Raw genomic sequence first — 19773 nt, forward strand, 5'->3', positions numbered from 1 at the left:
AAGGTCAAATTCCAGTTGACTGAGTCGAGCGGACTGCTCTCCGCACCATAGAAGGAAGCGATAAGAGATCGGGATGATGTCGTGATTGTCGTGATGGATCTGAATCCCCCTCTTCTCATAGATTACCCTTTACGGTAACCATTTCGAGCCCACCCTGTCTGTGCTGCCTGCGTACTCGTATGTCTTCGTTCATCTTGCGCGTCCCTGCGTATTGCTTCAGCTTAGATAAGGATCGAATTCATGGACAACAGCCTCATTTGGCATCGTCAGCCTTATGGCAAAAGGGGCTCTGACTGCATTGCCGCGATCTCGGTAGGCTTTAAATAGCTTTGCTGACCTGCGAAACGTGCTGAAACGCGGTCCACAGAGATCGTCGGGGGAAAAAAATCCGGACGCCTGTGACACAGGGCTGTTAAATTGCTGAGAGGCGAGGGAGATCAGGGGTGGGTGATTGGCCGGGTGCCTCAATGCAAAGGGGCTGAGGGGCGAATACGCCCTGGTTTTCTCGCTGGTGCAACTTGCAGGTGACAGATGGCGATGATGTGATGTTGAAGGAATGGGCTGAAGGGTGATAAGCATAGCGGTGATGCAATGGAATGATGCTGATTTGTTCCAAAGGGTTTGTTCAGACAACAAGCAAAAAAGTCGAGAGGCTAAATGACTTTGGCTGCGGTCTTGACCATCGCGTCGTCTTGTGCTACCCATTCCAGAAGCAAGCCTGCGGGCTTTAGCCTTTGGGGCTTTAACTAGGCGGCGTTGGTGGCTCGGGGGAATGCTGATCTAGCCTAGAGAGGGGAGCCGAGGGGTTCTTCAGCCACTCAGACGCCCATTCGCAACCCACGCCCGCAGGGGAACGAGGAGGCCCCACCAGAAATTACGAGGTACACGTTCCCTTTCCTATCTCCCATTTCCACCACCCTGAGGAGGCTGTGCTTCCGCGAAATTCAACGTGCCCAGCGCCAGACCACTACTGGCATGCTCTTGTCTGCGCCGTTGGGTTCTGGGGCAACCTGCTCGCAACTGAAAAGGTCCCTGACCCGCTGTCGTTTCTCACTTGGCTGGGTCCTCTGACCGTTTTCACCCCATAAAACGCGTTACCACATTTTCTGTTTGCTGTCTGCCTGCGCCCTGACTATCCCACAGCCTCCCTTCAGCTACATACATTCTACATAATTGTAGATGCTGTCCCCTCGACCCCAGCGTCTATATTCCCTTCGAAGTCTTGACTGACTTCGAGGTCATATGGCGGCTTCCTCTCCTTCACTACTCCGCCAACTTCTTTTCGTTCTCCGCACTTTTTCTCCCCGCAAATCATGAACTCTCATTGCCTGCAGTTGGACGAGTACGAGTTGTCGAGGACGAGTACACGCACATCAGACGGAGCAGACGACCCTTTACTTTATTTCGAGCACGGTTCGGACCACGATGAATTCCAGTCGCATTTTCTAGCAGACCAGACTGTGTCCGGCGTGGCTAAACGAGGAGTTTCCTCGCAGTTCATCTCACTCGCCCCTGCGTGGCTGCGCAAGCAGTATCTCCCTCGCCGACCTCGAACGAGATCAAAACGACTTCCTCGCCGATACATCTGTACGCCTAGATCGTTCCTTCGGAAATTCGCTTTACTTTGTTACATATTTTTCACCACCATCGCCGCCATTATTATCGTGGGAGGCGTCTTTTTCCCCGGCTACACTCACCTTCCACCACATTATAGAGCATTAAGACAGAGAGCATTGGCCTCCGAGACCCCAGGGCGGGTAAATCTGCAACACCAAAAAGTCTTTCTGGCCGCGAGCATCTACGATAAAGGCGGGAAACTCCTGGGCGGAGACTGGGCGCAAAATGTGCTAGAACTGATACAGTTGCTGGGACCACAGAACACATTTCTCTCAATATACGTCAATGATTCGGGTCCAGAAGCGCAAGAGGCGTTGCAGGAACTCGAGAAGCGGGTGCCGTGCGATCACACGTTGGTGTTCCAGGACCACTTGAGCATCGATAACCTCCCCCACATCCGCATTCATGGACAAGAACGTGTGAAACGCATCGAGTATCTCGCTGAGGTTCGAAACCGGGCGTTGAGGCCGCTGGAAGGTTCCAACACTACGTTCGACAAACTCCTCTATCTAAATGACGTTGTTTTTCATCCGATCGATGCGGCTCAGCTGCTCTTCTCCACACATACTGTGGCCGACGGCGTCACGGACTACAGGGCAGCATGCGCGGTCGATTTCATTAATCCTTTCAAGTTTTACGATACTTTTGCAACCCGGGATGCCGAAGGGTACAGCATGGGTCTCCCCTTCTATCCGTGGTTTGCTGCTGGTGGTGACGAGACCAGCCACCAGGACGTCCTTGACGGCAAAGACGCAGTGCGAGTGAGAAGTTGTTGGGGTGGAATGGTTGCATTTGATGCACGCTTCTTCCAGGCACGACCAGGCAGGCCTGAGCTAATCACTGCGGGCAACCAAAGCCCCAGCAATCTCTCCACACCTTATCGCTTTCGCGCCGAGAAGGATCTCTACTGGGATGCATCGGAATGTTGCCTCATCCAAGCCGACATCCAGAATCCTGAGCCTGGAAATTCAGGGATTTACATGAACCCTTTTGTTCGAGTAGCCTACGACTCGAGGACCCTTTCGTGGTTGGGCTTTACTCGACGTTTTGAGCGCCTCTATACACCAATCCACTGGCTGATCGACCTTGTCACCAACAAACCGAAATTCAACCCAAGGCGACACGAAGAACCGTGGCAGGAGGTGCAGGAGACAGTTTGGATCGCCGATGAGAGGATGCCTCCGAACAACGGTTCATTCCACCAAGTGACGAGGATAGCCTCACATGCAGGCTTTTGTGGCCGCCGAGGTTTGGCGGTCATAAAGGAAAACATTATGGAAGGAGAAAGAAACTGGGAATTCGTACCGGTGCCTTCATGACATCTTTCAGCATAGCGTTGGCGTCCGGAGCGAGACAAAAATCTCAAGGGGGGATATTACGAGCCTGTAAAAAGCATCTTGCGGTCGACATGAGCGACGCGGTTTTCAGAAAATCAATTGTGAAAGAGATCTCTTCAAGGGATGGAAAAGAGAAATGTAAATGCTGAAGCTGTTACGCAGCCTTTTCTACCACTAAGTGGTCATACTTTCCTCCCAACACTTTGCGCTGACATGACATTCGCTGTTATTAGATGATCTACCCACGGTTGACGATTGATATGAGACGATGGTGACTGTCGTCACCAAAAGTCTCGTGGATACTGGGAGTGAGTGAATGGGAGGACGTGAATCTGGGCGACTGCGCCCGAGTCCTTTAACTCGCTTCATCGCTACCACTGACCTCGTCACTTCTACCATCACTTCTATCTTCTTTTCCGCCTTCATCATTGCTGTCTACATAGTGCCTTCCTCGATCCATCTCGCGAAGCCTAGAATAAAATCAGATTCAGTCATGACGACGCTGTCGCCGTATGACGATCCTGCCGTTCTCGACAAGTTCTTGCAAGTGATTCAAGGCAAATCACAGTCTGCAAGGTCCAAAACATCAGTCAACAATGGCCCGTCGAAGCTCAGCCCACAGTGTGGAGTAAGTTGTGTCCTTTCCAGCCGTTCCGTCCTATGCTGGCGCTGATTTGTCCGAGGATTTCTCTCCTAGGATCTCTGTCACCGCCGAACACGTCGAAAGTGGCCTCAACACAGTCACTGGCGCCCAGGCTGCTCAGTCCTTGGATCAACAGGAGTCTGTAGCTAGCATTCTGAAACCACCACCATTCCCTCAGACATCTGACACTGATAGATCTGCTGCGCTAGACTTGGTCCAAGATGAGCAGGACACTGTCACCGAAACAGCAACCCGGACACGGCCTTTGACGCCAACCCAGCATAGACTCCTGGTCGGCAGGAAGCGTGGCATTGAGCACCTCACTGAGGGCAACCTCGCGGAATTAGGCAAACAAACCCAGGGTTACATTGACAACGTGGTTGACCAGTTTCGAAAGTCAAAAGGACCGGATTTTGCACAACCTCGTGTCGCTACTAGTCATAGGCCTTCAGACGAGTTCAAGGCTGCGCATTCTCTTCAGGCTGGCTCATCTTTACGAACAGTTGGCAACCCAGACAAGGCGAATGCTGCCGCAATCCGCAATACGGATGAGACACCAGTCAACGCGAGTGAGAATGACCGACCTATTAAGAGCTGTAAGCTTTGGGTTTGTTCATTCCATGAATTGGCTGACAGGTTTACCAGCTGATCAGCAGGATTGCTGGCACCACGAGAGTCCCGACAGAGCATCTTGCATCACTCCGGTTGTGGATCCTGCCTTCCACCAGGATAGCCAGCAGCACATGAACAATGGTAAGCCCGAATTACACAGTATAACACACACTGCCTGACATGTAGACGCAGGTCCAAAGCAAGTCGATGAGTTGACAGATGTTGTTCCATTTCCCACCCACGTCGGTGGTCCAAATGGGCAGACCTTTGGCAACCTAAAGGGGTTGGGCGATGATTACTGTGCATCAGCAGACGTGGCTAAGGCCGAAGACGAGCGTCTATCGACCTCCACTGCTCATCTGAAGATAGACAACGCAGTCGAAAACGACAGTGACAAAGATGGCGTTCCGGTGACGAGCGGAGTGCATGACAACGATAGCCCCCCACGCCACACCCAATCTCCCACCATTGTGGTGACTGCTAGCACAGACACAGACGAAAGTGTCGAAGATGAAAATAACGACGAGGAAAATGACGAGGAAGAAGACCGAGAAAACCTCGTCCGGTTCAGGTCATGGGGAACCCCTGTCGCCCGCAATAAACCGAGTAAGTTTTTCTCATTCTGTTACATGAGTCTGCCAATAATGTTTTCAGAATCTCGTCCACGTACTGTCATTCTCACTGGTTTGCCACGCGGTGCCGATTTCATGCTTGTCCAATCTCTTATCCATGGTGGTGCAATTGAAGGCATGATGCTTGTCGCGTCCATCCCTGAGCGGACCACGATCGCGGCTCACGTAACCTTTGCTTCTGCCGATGCCTGCGAATGCTATTGTGGCAACTATCCCAGGGGAATGGAAATCCGCCATCAAGGCAGAAAGTGGTCCGTGCTCGTGCACAAGAAAGAGCAAGTGGATGTGATTTCTGGAATGTTGCAGGGATATCTCGACTGTGGAGCGACCCGCGTGGTCAAGGTGAGCGGCGCCGATGACGACTGGGGTATTGTTGCTTTGAACAAGCTCGCTGAAGGAAAGCCTGGCACCCGTCAAGTCGAGGCTGTGCAGGATACGTATCGTAATGGGGTGAGTCCAACCTGTCCGGCATATGTCCAATTTTCGTTGTGAGCTCCAGCTGACTCCTGCGACAGATCCGCACCATCGTCTTCCGGTTCGCAAACATTAGCCATGCAGTCCAATTCAAAGCCCATCTGATTCGAAGCGACGATTGGTATGGGTGTCACGTTGAGTTTGCAGAGGATCCATGCGAAAAGGCTACTGGGATTCATTACGACTGAATGCCGCAACGAAAGATGCAGATACCATTCATGTCCGTCTTCGGACCGATTGAAAGAGGGATTCGGGGATCGAGTGGTTGCAGATGTGTGAAGAGGAAATGTTACTACCGGGACTACGACAAAGCTAGTTCTCGAATGAGAGCACCAGTGGTGTGGATATTGCTAAGGACTGATGTCTATCTACATCAGTATCAAAGTCTCGAAGCTAAGAGCAGGTCACTCTGGGCCAGTGAGCAAGGGTGGAAGAGTCTCCCTTTGGGGGATGGTGTTTGCTGGTGGTTTGTAACCCGAGATCAAGCCTACCATCTCCAATAATAATAATGTGGTATGATCTCATGCGCTGAACCACAAAAGAAAAACTGAGTTGCCCCACGTCAACATACACCCTGCGAAGTTTCTTTTTTTTTCCTCTTTTCTTTCTGCGCCTCGACCCTCCGAGAAGTAAAAGAGCTCAGCACTCTCTGTAGAGCCTCACATTTGTCAAACACCACACAGTCGCCGTCTACGCTGGACTAGGCTCAGTTCACAATGGGTCAACCATCTCAACAGGCGTCAAACGCCATCATCTACACCACCTACGCAGCTTTCCTGTGCGCAAACTCCTCATTCAAAGGCCCCTTCGCAGAGTAAGAGGAGGACAACTAACAATGTGTCCGACTAGTGTCTTCGGTCTCGTCGTCGCATGGACGCTGCGGCACCAGACAAAGGGCGAGTATCTCGCTACTTTGCGAACACAGAAGGGTACAAAACATGACTCGATCCGACCAAACTTCGAGTACTCCGCATTGGAAGAAAAACGCAGTGGCTGATAGAATTCCCAGGCATACCTCTGGCCTTCAATTTCATCGCGTCGGGTGAGTGTGCTCGAAGAGCAGCAACAGCCTGAAACGGCGGCAGCACGAGGGTCAAGCACCTTGAACACGAAAACCACAACCAGAAATGGGCCGACACACGACAGCTTTTTCGAGGTGGTTCCGGACCCCGTTTGATCGATACAATACCTTGACTCATTGGCATGTGCTGAGCAAAGCTCTCCATCTGAGGTTCGTATGCTTGCATCAACGCCATTGGCTCTTGTTGCTCTTTGGCCGACCGAAGATCCGTGCTCCGCGCCTCTACTCTGATTGTCTTACCCCAAGCAGGTGCAGGTGTCGAGGGCGTTTTTTCTTTGTGGCGTCAAAAGGGCTCAAGGGCCAATGTGCAGCACTACGGGCGCTTGTGTCTGATCGTTTCCATTGCCTCTTCATCCACCTGGGTTCTTGTTCAAGCATCCAGAGATGACGGAGTCGCGAAATGCTGATGACACATTGCTGAGATTGTACCGTCAAAACTCGATCAAGTTAATGCTTGCGTGGGAAACGTGCTGCCAGCTTCCCCCCTAACCCCTTGACCCCCTCCCTAGTGCCCGAGATCGTCCATACTGACAAAACGGTCCTCTGTGGCCAAATAGCTTTGGGTTCAGGAATTTTGTTTACGTACCCGCAGATCGCCACCATCGCGGGTGTGCAGGGCCTCGTGGTCTACAGTCTCTCATCGGCCCTACCACTGCTTGTCTTCGCGTATCTTGGGCCGATTATTAGGAGAAAATGTCCCGAGGGGTTTGTGCTCACGGAGTGGACACGCCAGCGATATGGAGCTCTTGCTGCATTGTATCTCTCGGCCTTGACGTACGAACCTCCTCTTCCCCCCGGATTTACTCGCATCTAACCTCAATTAGACTCATCACGATCTTTCTCTACATGGTCGCCGAGCTGTCTGCTCTCCAGCAGATCATCAACGCACTGACCGGGCTCAACGGCCTCCCTGTCGTGATCGTGGAATGTGTGGTGACCACAATCTACACTTCTCTGGGAGGTTTCAAAGTGTCTTTCATCACAGACAACATCCAAGGCGCCATGGTCGTGGCATTGATCATCATCGGATGCATCACTGTCGGTGTGGAAACCCATGTCCAAAAGGACTTGATGGACAAGAGCGGATACCTGGATGCAAGTTTGCTGGGCTGGCAGTTGATGTACATCCTGCCAGTGGCGATCCTGACAAACGATTTCTTCCTTTCCGGCTTCTGGATGAGGACGTTTGCGGCAAAGACCGATAAAGACCTGTGGGTTGGGGTGAGCATTGCCACCGTGGCCGTCGCCATCATCCTTACGCTTTGCGGCGTCTCTGGACTCCTGGCTGGGTGGTCTGGCGCTTTGGGCGATCCGCCCGAGGAGTCCTCGATTGCCTTCTTCCTGTTACTGGAACAGCTTCCCGCCTGGGTCGTGGGGTTTGTCATTGTCATGACGGTTGCTCTGTCCACCGCAGCATTCGACAGCTTCCAGTCCGCCATGGTGAGTACCGGGTCCAACGACATTTTCCGCAACAAGTTGAACCTGTGGGTTCTCCGGGCGACCGTTGTGGTGATTATTGTCCCCGTGGTGGTCGTGGCGTTGAAGTCGCCCTCGGTGCTGCAGATCTACCTGATCTCCGATCTCATCTCTGCGTCTTCCATCCCCGTCTTGGTCATCGGTCTGAGTGACCGATGCTACGCCTGGCGCGGGTTTGAAGTCGTCGTGGGAGGACTCGGCGGTATCATGACCGTCTTCCTCTTCGGCCTCGTCTTCTACAAGGGAGACGTCAGCTCCGCGGGTGCCCTACTACTACTCGAAGCCGGCCTGTACGCGGACGACTGGTCTGCCTTTGGAGCATTCGTGGCCGCCCCCGTGGGCGGGCTGCTGTGGGCGCTCGGCGCGTTTGTACTGAGACTCTCTGTACAATGGTGCATCGCCAAGATTCGGGGCACGAGGTTCGATGCGCTGGACAAGCCTGCAGCGCCGTCCGCGAGTTTCTACACGGGCAGAACGAGCCCAACCACGGGCGACTCGGAGAGAGACGTCTACGCTGACGGAGACGGCGTTGTACGGAGCCAAGTCGAAGTCAAGGGCAAGTTCTTTTGATGGCCAAGTTGAAGTGGTCCTGTACAGGGGAGGAGAGAAAGAAGAAGAGAAGAGAAGACTTGCTCGTACGGAACATGGCGCGTCAAAGGCTAGACCTTGCCCTTTACGTTTGACGCCCGCGTTGATTTCGAAGGGGGAGAGAGGAGGAGGGAGATAGACGACGACGACGACGACGACGACGACGACGATGGATGCGGCAGGGTGATTCTTGGAGGAGCCCGTCCTATCTGCGGCGTTTTGGATACACGGTGCTCAGCCTTCACCACAATACATACAGGCTTGATTGTCCTTATTCTCGCCAAATGAACAACGACAACTATCCGACATCCGTTCGAGTCCCAGCTTGAGGATCCCAGTCCTGCTGCCATCTGTTTGCTTGAAAACAGCTTTCAACGACGAGATGGATAGACCGCCCGTACATACACTATACCTGCTTCCTCCCGGCCTGCAGGGACAGAGAGGACAATGGAAGATGTCATATGAAAGGGGGAATCATGTGTTGATGTCGGTGTTGTTGTTGTCATAGCAGGGCTTCAACCACCCTGCAACAAATTACGTTCTTTTTTTGAAGATAATCTCGATGTTGCGTTGCAGTTGCATGCATGGCCATTGCTGAACAAGTTTTCTCTTGTGTTGTCCTTGTGCTGTCCCTTTGCACGAATCATCTCTTTTTGGTCTCGTCTTTCAAACAAACCTATTCAAATGCCTGCGTTGATCGATATGCTGGTTGTGGCTATGCGAGGCATATATGCCCTCACAGAGTTCTTCGGAAGGGGGCCATCCTGTCTACCTCGGCTCTATTTCTAAACCGTGTCTAACAAAACGCTTTATCGTTGGTACATGGCATCTGATCCAATCTTCTACTATTGTCCGTCGACTTTTTCTTTGACAAGCTCTTCGGCGAGTTTGCCCTGTTCCTTCTCGTCCTTGAGCACAGGCCTGGGAAGTTCGAAGCCATCCAGCACTCTGGCATAGGTGATACCTCCCAGTCTGGCGACGGGGCGCAAGATGGCGGGGTCGATGATGGACCTGTCGTCGTTGATGGCGTCTTCTCGAACCCAGAACCTGACGCCTTCGATGACGGCGAGCACGCCGGTCTTTTTCCCAGGGGTTTTGGGGGATCGCGACTCGAACTCCTGCGTGGACACCAGCTTGCCTTCGACGCTGAATACGCTCTCCTTGACGCGGGAGCACTTGACTAGGTCGCTCGGGGCTGGGGTGAGACCGGATACGCCCCACTCAGACTGGCCATAGGGCAGGTCGATAGAGCAGGCATTAGCGGCCTCGACAAAGTCCTCGCTGATAATGTTGATGACGCACTCGCCCGTCGCGAGTAGGTTGCGCAGCGAGTCCTTTGCAGCGTCGAGGCCGCCAGCGAAGCCGACCCCGAAGATGGGCGGGTCGTGGTTGAAGACCTGCGTGTACGAAAAGGGGGCCAAGTTCGTTGACGTGCCGTCCGCAGACCGCGTCGACAGGAAACCCACGGGTCGGGGGATGATGCCGCTGATGAGCAGCTTGTAGTTCTGCACGGGTTGTCGGTCCGCTGCGTAGGGGTCGATGCTGATGTGTTGTCGTTGCTCCTTTGCTGTCGACGATGCGTTTGCGCTGCCACCACCGCTCCCGTACGTCCACTCGGGATTCCGCGTCTTGGTGAACTGCCACGTACGCGACTCGTCCCAATCCGGCCGCGAGGCTTGCACCTGGGCAAAATCGCCGTGCGGATTGCGCTTCACGACCACCTCGGCGTCATACTTCTGCTGTGCTTCCTGCGGGTTTGACGGAGTGCCGGACATTTCTTTTTGACCGGGAGGGGTGGCTTTCAAAGTCGGGGGCAGATCGTTATTACAGAGGCAAACCAAGGCCTTCTTGGTGGATGGGTGTAAAAAGCTGGTCCAGTGTCCTTTTTTTCGTTTGTTAACCCAAAGAATTGACTTCTCTTCGTCTTTTCAAGGGGATCCTTCTCCCTTCATCAACTGATAAGGCCGTATATGTGTTTTGTGCGTGCGCGTGTTTGTACGTCCGTGTGTGGATACTCTATCTGGTACTCGTGCTCGGTATAGAGATGAGACGAGACGAACCTCGGCGGCGCGATGGCGAAATCCTCTTATTTTCTTTCACAAGAATGCTTCTTTTTTCTTCCTCCCGGTTTTTCGGTCGAACTGTCCGTCGCTCGTTTACTTGATCCGTCTCTCAGGAACTTGAGTTTAATGTTATCAGCGAGTTAAGGTGAAATATGGGAGATGAGAAGTGGAAGAAATTGGATTTTTGTCTTCAGTGTCTTCGATTTCGTTCTCTTTTTGTCCGTCGTTCGGAACAACAAAGGTCGAGGGGTGGCTTAGAAATCGCTCATCCTCCGGTGAACAGACTAACGAGTACCGAGTGAGTAGGTGAGATGGAATGGAATGGCTTCTATTTCATCGGAGCCGAGGACGACGGGGGAAATCAGTACTAGATTCTTCGGATGAACGAGACGATGAAGTTGGGACCGAGGAAAGTGGGTGTGAATGGCAGAGAAGGAAGGAGGGATGAGTGATACTTGATACTTTTTTTGAGGTTTGTGTGGGAGCATAGAAGGAAGGACACATCAAGGGCACACACACTAGGGCATACAGCGACGCATCGATCACTCATCTACCTTCTGATTAGGCTGTATTGATTGACACAGGACAAGGGTCATCGCCATGGACTTGACTCTACTAGGTACATTACAAGTGTACAAGATACATACTAGAGATATAGATACGTCATGACTAAATGGTTCTATACCTATCAACCCACCTATGGCGTAGGCACAGGTGGTACCTCGTAATACATGTCTGCAGAGCAACACACCAAAAGGAGTGAATGATAAGAGGAACCATGTACGAGGTAAAACTCCGTCCCAATATCACCGTCACATCCATCTGTATGACTGGGTGCCTCTTCTCCTTCTCCCCTTCCCCTCCTCCTCTGTCAGTCCCGGATGGCGGGAGAAATCCGGTCCTTGTGCTTGCGCATGCACACCCCGCTCATCACAATGAACCTGACTTCCTCAAACGACCTCACATTATCACGCCTCGTATCACACTCACAAGGCGAATTGGCCAGTAAACCATGCCTAATCCACCCAGGCGTCGAGATGGAGATGTGCGACAAGTTTGCGGGGTTGAGCATGTGCCACCGATGATACGATATGAGGGAACGAGCGGATCAGCAGAGTCTCGGCCCTTGCAATCTAAGGTATTTCATTGCTAATAACCTACTTTTGAGGTTGAGGTAGAGGTAGAGCTGTGTCGAGTCGAGAAGGCATTGATTTCTAGTTTCTCTAGTAATTTTCTTCATCTCGACTTAACAGACTTTTGCTGGAAAAGTGTCATAGGAACCTCCGAGATATCTATACGTACGATGCCGGCAGACTACGAGACATACAACCTGGGCGACTTTGCGGTACAGAGCGGCGCCACGATCCCCAAGGCCTGGATCGCCTACAAGACCTATGGCTCCCCCAGTAACCCTGTCGTGCTCTACCCGTCGTGGTACTCGGGCCTCATCTCCGACAATGAGTGGCTGATTGGCGCCGACAAGACCCTCAACCCGGACAAATACTTCGTCATCATCACCGCCCTCTTTGGCAACGGCCAGTCCATCAGCCCCTCAAACTCGGACGTCGTGCCCTTCCCGGATGTCACCTTCTACGATAATGTCAAAGCCCAATACCGTCTGCTCACCGAGAAGTTGGGTGTGAAGCACCTGAGGGCCGTGCTCGGATGGAGCATGGGTGCCGGCCAGGCGTTCCAGTGGGCTACCCAGTATCCCGACTTCGTCGACATTGCCGTGCCCTTTTGTGGGAGCGCAAAAACATCCATCCACAACCAGGTCTTCTTGGAAGGCGTCAAGTCGGCCCTGTTGGCGGCCAAAGGGCTCAGTTCCGCTGGGAGTACCTTTGACAGAGTTGAAAACGCCCAAGATGCCGTCGCTATCAAGTCGAACCGTCAGTGGACCGACCAGGAAAAGGCCACTGGTCTCAAAGCCTTTGGGAGAGGATATGCCGGATGGGGCTTCTCCCAGGCCTTTTATCGCGAAAAGCTTCACCAGTCAGCCTACGGCGCAAAGGATCTCGAGGATTTCATGGTCAATTTCTGGGAGACTTGGGCACTGTCAAAGGATCCCGAGAATTTGTTGGTCATGCTGTACACCTGGCAGGCCGGTGATGTGAGCAAGCAAGAACCTTATAACGGCGACTTTGAGGCGGCAATGAGGGCTATCAAGGCGAAAACCCTGGTGTTGCCCAGCAAGACGGACCTATATTTCCCGTAAGCTTTCCCATCTTTATTCGCTTGTCGATCTTGACGACATTTCTCTTGATACCTGACTTTGATCACTCACGCGCATCTACTCACCAACAGGCCCGAGGACTCCGAGTACGAAGTCAAAAACATGTCTCCAGGCGTGGGCCAACTGGATGTATACCCAAGCATCTGGGGGCATTGGGCGGGCGGACCACCTGGTAATATGGAGGATGTCAAATGGCTTGATGAACGCCTTGCAAAGCTTTTCGCCGAGGCTCCCAAAAACGGATGAGTTGAAGTCGTTTGGAAGTGACGAGGAAAGGGTCAGTAGGACCAGCAGTGCATAAAAAACCAACCTGAAATTTGGAACCATGTCTGAACTAAATGTTTGAGGGCAGCCGTCAGCTGAGATTATTCCTATAACCCAGAGTAGTTAGGTTTGTAACAGTCATTCTGTATCTCCCATGTCGAGGGCCATTCAGGCGGGTTTGTTCGAAGAACAAATTCTGAGGAAGTACATTCAGGCGTCTGCTACCATCGCTGCGAGAAAGTAGCTCATCGCGCACAAGTTCGATCTGAATACGCCGCTGGCGGGCCGCTCCCAATTTGGCGCAGGATCCTCGTTATTGCCGGCCTCGGTACCACATCGGGATCCCGACGTTGCAACTTGGAGAACGGACAAATCCATCCAGCAGATTTCCAGGACATATAAAAATCCCTCGATGAATAGCGCTTGCGCCTTGTCGAGCCGCGTTCAGGGAAGAGACCAGATATACTCTGAAGTCATATCAGCTTGACGATTGCGATCCTCCTTCACCATCAGAGCCACAAGATACTTCTGGCCTTGTAACACTTGATTGCGAAGCTCAGCCATTGCATCATGGCGTCGAATTTCAAGTCCATTCATCTCAACCATGACATCCCCGACCTCTCTGGTTCTTTTGAAATCACCTGTTCCCCTGGAACCGATATTTGGGACAAGCCGCCTGCAACACACTCGTTCAATGCGCCAATCATTTACAAAACCAGCACAGTCGGCACATTCAAGTCCGCGAAAGTGACAGTCGCGGCCCCTTGGAAGGACAAATACGATCAAGGCGGTCTGTGTCTGGTCATAAAAACAACAGACACCCCTCGCTGGGTGAAGACGGGCATTGAATTCCTCGACAATGTGCCGTTGGTGGGCACTGTGGCAAAGGACCGGTGGGCGGATTGGAGCCTCAGGCCTCTGCTGGCTGAAACCCTGAGCATTGAGCACACGGCCATTGTTGAGATCGAGAACGCAAGCGACGGAAGCCTCTGGGTCTGGCTGGTCAGTGAAAGCGGGAAGAGGTTACCGCTGAGAGAAGTGACGTGGTGGGGAGATTTACCCAAGGACACAGAGATTTGGGTTGGCGTTTATGCCGCGAAACCGGCGCCACATGGGGAGAAGGACGATCTCGTTGTTACATTTGAGGGGTTGGACATCCAGTAGACAACCAAAAGTGACCTTCAGGGTGTCGTTCGTAGCTCGCCGGGTTAACGGGAGCGCAGCTCGTGGAGGGGGAGAAGCTCGCCATGGTATGACCGACCTACATGTGAAAGGTTTGAGATATTTGCAGCAGTGCAATGAGGAAACAGCAAAGTTCAGAACAGAGAGTCTCCAAAAACACGGGTTCCCGGCTCCTGCGTATTGTAAGGTGTGAGCTTCATCAGAGACGAGACCCGAGGGGTGCGGGCGCAGTTAATATATCGACGCGTCTCACTAGCGGACGCGTTTTGGGCACCTCCAACATTTCAAGCCTCCGCCATCGTCACCCACTGCGATATTATCACCATCACGAGCTACTCCTGTCTCCGTGGTCACTGCTTTCACCCACTTCGGAGCATTCGACTTGTCAATCGCAATCCTCGTTTCTTTACGACAGCGACCATCGTCTCTATCTCGGTGCTTCTCAATAAACCTGTCTTAGTCGTCCCTCTCCCAAAGATGACAGTCGACTCGTGACACCCCTCTTTGCAACATGCCCACCCGGCTTCGCAATACTGCCGCTGTAGAGGCTGCGCAGGCTTCCCGTCGATACGATATACCCGGCCTTCAGTTCGACGACACTCTGGAATGGCGCGCCGGTAAACCAATCGCCGTGGGAGACCTTCTCAAGCGGCTGCAGAAGCTTGCTGGCCAGCTGCGCAATTATGATGTCGATCAAGTCGACTCACGCGCCTTCACTACCCTTGGGCTCGATCTCGCAAACCCAAATCTTCTCGGACATAAGGACAAGGGTGTAAGAGCATGGACTGTCTCTTGTATTGTCGACGTACTCAAGATCTGCGCTCCCGATGCGCCGTTCGTCGAGGCGCAACTGAAGGTGTGTGTGCTCGCGACATCCCATTTCAAACAGCCGAGGGCGTTGCCATTGACACGAGTAGGACATCTTCACAGTCATCATCACCTCTATTCTTCCGGCCCTTGCGGATCCAACCAACGCATACAATGCCCAACACGTCTACATCCTTATCTCCCTGGCCGAGTCACAAAGCATTCTACTGGTGACGGACATCCCGAACCATGAAAGTCTGCTTACGTCTCTCTTCACAACGGCATTCGACATCGTAGCCGCCTCTGGAAATAGCGCCTCGGGCGTCGAGGTCTCGAAGAGCGTGGAATATCACCTAAAGAACCTCCTGGCTGCAGTCGTCGACGAGGTTACCCTGCCTCCAGAGGTGACGGACATTATCATCTCGCAGTTCATGCGTGTGGATGCCCGCAATCTCGAGGAACATGGATCCAAAGGCAAAAAACGAGACTCTCATGACACCAAGCAGGGGACGCTGCTCCTCAAAGACTACCCTCCAGCATATAATATGGCCAAGTCGCTCTGCACCACCTGTCCCGAGAAGATGACATCCCAAATCACTCAATATTTTGGGACTGTGATTGTCGACGCAACCAGTGCTCCCACTATCTCTCGTCCTACCCACAAACGTTCCGCTTCGGATGCTGATGGTGACGATGAAGAAAGAGAGGGTCTAGCAGATTTGCGGAAAGCCCATCGTTTACTTCGAGAGTTGTGGCGCGCGTGTCCGGATGTCCTCTTGAATGTGATTCCTCAAGTTGAAGCTGAATTCTCCGCCGATGCCGCCTCGCTTCGTCGACTGGCCACTGAAACCGTCGGGGATATCACAGCCGGGATTGGCATTGCTGGGCTACCTCCGACTGTACCTCTTGATCCTGCTGCTTACCCCTTACCCTCCATCGACAATCCAGGAGAGCCCCCTGTGCAAACCACAAATCCCCTCCTTACTGCGGCCTCACCCAAGCCTTTTATGGCGGTCCACGCTGCAGCATATCAGGCCTTCCTCGGCCGTCGCATTGACAAGTCACACATGGTTCGAGAAGCATGGGCCAATGCCGCTGCTCGAATCCTGCGTACTTCGGCCGGCGGCATTGGTTTGAATCCTCAAGAGCTTGAGGACTTGCTTACTGGCTTTGCTCAGATGCTGCGCGATCCCGAAGAACATGTGCGGTTTGCGGCCATTCGGTCCATTGACACTTTCACCTATCAGGGTATGATAAATATCCTCGGAGCTGATGGCGGCTTGCTGAAACAGCACACTGTATTCTTTTCGTTGGCTGAGCGCGTTATCGATCGAAAGAATCACGTCAGAGAGGCTGCTATTGAATTGCTCGGCCGGATTTGGGGTGTCGCTTCTAGCGATGTCGAGTCAGGCAATGAGATTGTCAAGAGCACTATTGGAGATATCCCGAATCGTATATTTGGCGCCTATTTCACCAACGAGCCGCACGTTCACGCTGTGATTGACAGAGTTCTCTATGAAAGTCTATTGCCGCTCTTTTTCCCACCATCCAAGGTCCAAGCGTCCCGAGCTGAGAGCCAAAGACAGCGAGGAAGAGACAAGGAGGGTGGCGCACAAGAAGAATCAATATTTGATCCTGATGCCGTTAGAGCACGTCGCATCCTAACACTCGTCCAAAGCTTGGACATCAGACCACGCGCCGTCTTTTTCAGCCTCCAAAATCGACAGGTACAAATGAGCAAAGGTATGAAGGTATTTCTGGGGACTTGCGAGGAATACAATGGAGGTATTCTGGAAGACGACTCTACAGAGGCAACCCTTGAGAAGCGTCTCACCCGCATGATCGATCAAATCTCGAAAAATTTTCCTGAGCCATCCGAGGTTTCGACTGACCTCTGGAAATTCGCAAGGCAGCACAACCGTCGATGGTATCAGCTGATACGCTTTGCCACTGGTCCTGAGCATGATTATCGCACGGTCACCAAAGCTATCAAGGAGCTTACCAAACGAATACGCGAAGCTCCCGGGAATGTTCAATCACTTCTTGCCACGATTCAACAGCTCTTATACCGGTGCGCCTTGCTCGCCTATAATCGAAGTCATGTCCCAACAATCATGGCTATATCGCGGACTGATGAGGGCGGCTTGGGTGAGGTAGCTCACGAGGTTCTGAAGGAGATCTCTGCCCGGAATCCGGAGGTGCTCAAGTACCATATCCAGGCGCTGTGCAAAGAGCTTGAGGATGAGGCTCCATCAAGTACAAAACCTGAGCAAGACGGTGCCCCTGACACTCTCAAGGCATGTGCGGCATTTGCTCGGAAATATCCATCAGATATGCCCAAGGAGCGGAAGTTCCTGACATCGCTGGCACAATTTGCTTTGTACTCGAAATCTCCCCGTGCAGCGAAACACGCCGTGTCTATCATTATGATGGCTGCTGATAAGAAAGAAATGTATGCTAAAGACCTGCTGTCAAAGGCGCTGGCAGGTCTTGAGTCCGATAACCCTCATTTTCTCGCTCGCCTTGCTGCAATAGCGCAGATCTGCCTGCTTGCTCCGTCCACGGCAAACGTCGACTCGGACACGATTCAGAAGCTTTGCCTCTCAAATATTCTACTCAAAAATCAGTCGCCCAGCAAAAAGGAAGACTCGAGTGCGTGGGATGATATAGCAGATGACGAGACACGAGCGAAAGAACTGGCCCTCAAAATTTTCGTCAATCGCTGTCGGTCCCAGGATGAAACCAAGAATAACGACGAGTATACCGCACTGGCAAAACAGGTGTTCAATCATCTCATCACTCTAGTCTACAACGAAGGAGAAATGACGCCTTCAAAAGATACACCGCCCGCACAGAAGAACCGGCTCAGACTTGTTGCCGCACATCTAATATTAAAGCTCTGCAGCCACAAGCGGAAGTTCGAAGACTTCATTGACCCTCAGTCGTTCATATCGATTGTGATGATTATAATTCATCCGCCCAATCCGGTGCGGGCTGGGTTTGTGAATTCGCTGAAGAAGTATCTAGGTCTGAACCGCCTCGCTCATAGGTGGTTCACAGCTCTCTTCCTCCTGGCCTTTGAGCCGGACATAGAGCTGCGCACATCGACCATCATGTGGATTCGAGCACGCGTACAATTCTTCGCCAGGCAGAAGCTTCAGGCAGATTCAGGAGATAAGAAAATGCATCAGAATGTAATGGAGTCCATATTTGCACGTCTGCTCAGCCTGTTAGCTCATCACCCGGATTTCCCAACTCGGGACAGCGACAGCTTTGACGAAGACTTGCTGGATTTTGCAAAATATATTGTCTTCTACCTCTGGACTATCGCCACGGAAGACAACCTCTCACTGATATTTCACATAGCCCAGCGTGTCAAGGGCGCCAGAGACGGTGTTGTTGGTACAGATGAAGCGAGCGAGCGACTATATATTCTTAGCGATCTGTCTCAGGCAGTGATCCGGAATTACGCCGACATTATGCCAGCGCACGCAAAAGGTGTCAATTTGCTGCAGACATGGCCTGGCAAAGTGAGCCTTCCTCGGAATCTGTTCAAGGCACTTCCCAGTCACGAGAAAGCGCAGGAAATTGCAGAGAGAAATTATCTCCCGGAGGACGTTGCCATCGGACTGGAAAAGATGATTCGGATATATATCAAGGAGCTGAAGAATGCTAGCCAACCAGTTAAGCGAGCAGTGATTGCCGAGAGGAAGCGGAAGAGTGATGCAGCGATGCTCGACCATGGCGAGGACGACGGGGGGGAGCGAAAGAAAGTGGCAAAGAAAGCAAAGAAAAGCGCCCTAGCAATTCGCAAGACCCCCAAACCAAGGCGGAAGGGCTCGGAGCCTGCTAGCAGTCCGGTCTTGCCATCACGGAAGAGTAACCGTGCTTCCAACGTGGTGTCGTATGCAGAGTCAGATTCAGAGGACGGAGACGTGGAAATGGAGAACACGATACCTCGGAAAAACATTCCAACCTCCCGGAGGAAGAGCAAGGGAGAGGAACAAGACTCGGATCAAGACCTGGATCAGCAACATGATGGCGAGGAAGACGATGATGATGACAGCGAAACTGAGGACGATGAAGTGCGAGACAATAACGTCGAGATGGAAGTCGAAGAGAAAAATCCTGATGACGAAATCCATGTCGACGAGGATGAAGATACTGCTGCCATCCATGAAAATGGGAGTGAAACAGACAAGCAAGAGGGCACATCCTCGACCCTTGAGGAACAAAAGTACACTGCTGCTAGTAAGGAACGGCAGAGCAAGAAAGTCGCTGCGAAGAAAAATATGGCGTCCAAGGAACAGACAGACCCGGCGTCCCGGTCAGGACGGACGATCCGACAGACGAGGAGTACGAGAACATAAGTTACGAGGATGAGCTGACGGCATTTCATCAACGGGTACATGTGTTGTTGAGCTTTCTGCAGCATTTCTGGGGGAGGGGTTTGGGGTGTTGCATTGAGCACGGAGCACGGGCCGAACATACCACCATCATAAACGATACAGATGATTGGCTGTATTGGTGCTATGAAAAGTCTGCGCGTACTCAGTAAAAGTAATGTAGCGAATGAAGATACCCACCCGCGGGAGACTGGCACTGACTGGCAACGAGACGTGACTTGAGATCAAGCGAGGCTGCGAGGCTGAGAGACTGAGAGACTGTGACGGACCAAACTTCGGCCAGGCTGCTTTTTTCTTGGCGGGGAAATGACGGGAATCATCCTGAGCTTGTCTTTCTCACCTGCAAGAGTCCGCGTCC

General features: G+C 52.4%; 7 protein-coding genes across 7 annotated transcripts; 6 read left to right on the forward strand and 1 right to left on the reverse strand.

Annotated features, from left to right (window-relative positions):
* Window positions 1-1313: 1313 nt before the first annotated feature.
* Window positions 1314-2936, forward strand: AYO21_07705 (hypothetical protein; the record flags this gene model as incomplete). Its single annotated transcript, XM_022657659.1, has 1 exon — window positions 1314-2936. The coding sequence occupies one exon, from the start codon at window positions 1314-1316 to the stop codon at window positions 2934-2936; it is 1623 nt and encodes a 540-aa protein (XP_022510067.1).
* Window positions 2937-3447: 511 nt separating this feature from the next.
* Window positions 3448-5503, forward strand: AYO21_07706 (hypothetical protein; the record flags this gene model as incomplete). The annotated part of the gene is made up of 6 exons (XM_022657660.1): window positions 3448-3582; window positions 3638-4193; window positions 4243-4350; window positions 4402-4815; window positions 4864-5291; window positions 5357-5503. The coding sequence occupies 6 exons, from the start codon at window positions 3448-3450 to the stop codon at window positions 5501-5503; spliced, it is 1788 nt and encodes a 595-aa protein (XP_022510068.1).
* Window positions 5504-6031: 528 nt separating this feature from the next.
* AYO21_07707 (hypothetical protein) lies at window positions 6032-8442 on the forward strand (the record flags this gene model as incomplete). Its single annotated transcript, XM_022657661.1, has 3 exons — window positions 6032-6129; window positions 6874-7170; window positions 7221-8442. 3 exons carry the CDS (start codon window positions 6032-6034, stop codon window positions 8440-8442), a joined length of 1617 nt encoding a protein of 538 aa, XP_022510069.1.
* Window positions 8443-9305: 863 nt separating this feature from the next.
* Window positions 9306-10235, reverse strand: AYO21_07708 (hypothetical protein; the record flags this gene model as incomplete). Its single annotated transcript, XM_022657662.1, has 1 exon — window positions 9306-10235. The coding sequence occupies one exon, from the start codon at window positions 10233-10235 to the stop codon at window positions 9306-9308; it is 930 nt and encodes a 309-aa protein (XP_022510070.1).
* A 1591-nt stretch (window positions 10236-11826) lies between these two features.
* AYO21_07709 (hypothetical protein) lies at window positions 11827-13002 on the forward strand (the record flags this gene model as incomplete). The annotated part of the gene is made up of 2 exons (XM_022657663.1): window positions 11827-12734; window positions 12828-13002. The coding sequence occupies 2 exons, from the start codon at window positions 11827-11829 to the stop codon at window positions 13000-13002; spliced, it is 1083 nt and encodes a 360-aa protein (XP_022510071.1).
* A 588-nt stretch (window positions 13003-13590) lies between these two features.
* On the forward strand, window positions 13591-14184 carry AYO21_07710 (hypothetical protein; the record flags this gene model as incomplete). Its single annotated transcript, XM_022657664.1, has 1 exon — window positions 13591-14184. One exon carries the CDS (start codon window positions 13591-13593, stop codon window positions 14182-14184), a length of 594 nt encoding a protein of 197 aa, XP_022510072.1.
* A 529-nt stretch (window positions 14185-14713) lies between these two features.
* AYO21_07711 (hypothetical protein) lies at window positions 14714-19379 on the forward strand (the record flags this gene model as incomplete). Its single annotated transcript, XM_022657665.1, has 2 exons — window positions 14714-15058; window positions 15120-19379. The coding sequence occupies 2 exons, from the start codon at window positions 14714-14716 to the stop codon at window positions 19377-19379; spliced, it is 4605 nt and encodes a 1534-aa protein (XP_022510073.1).
* Between the last annotated feature and the right edge of the window lie 394 nt (window positions 19380-19773).

The sequence above is a fragment of the Fonsecaea monophora genome (genome assembly GCF_001642475.1).
Source record: "Fonsecaea monophora strain CBS 269.37 chromosome Unknown Scaff61, whole genome shotgun sequence".
Taxonomy (NCBI): Eukaryota; Fungi; Ascomycota; class Eurotiomycetes; order Chaetothyriales; family Herpotrichiellaceae; genus Fonsecaea; species Fonsecaea monophora.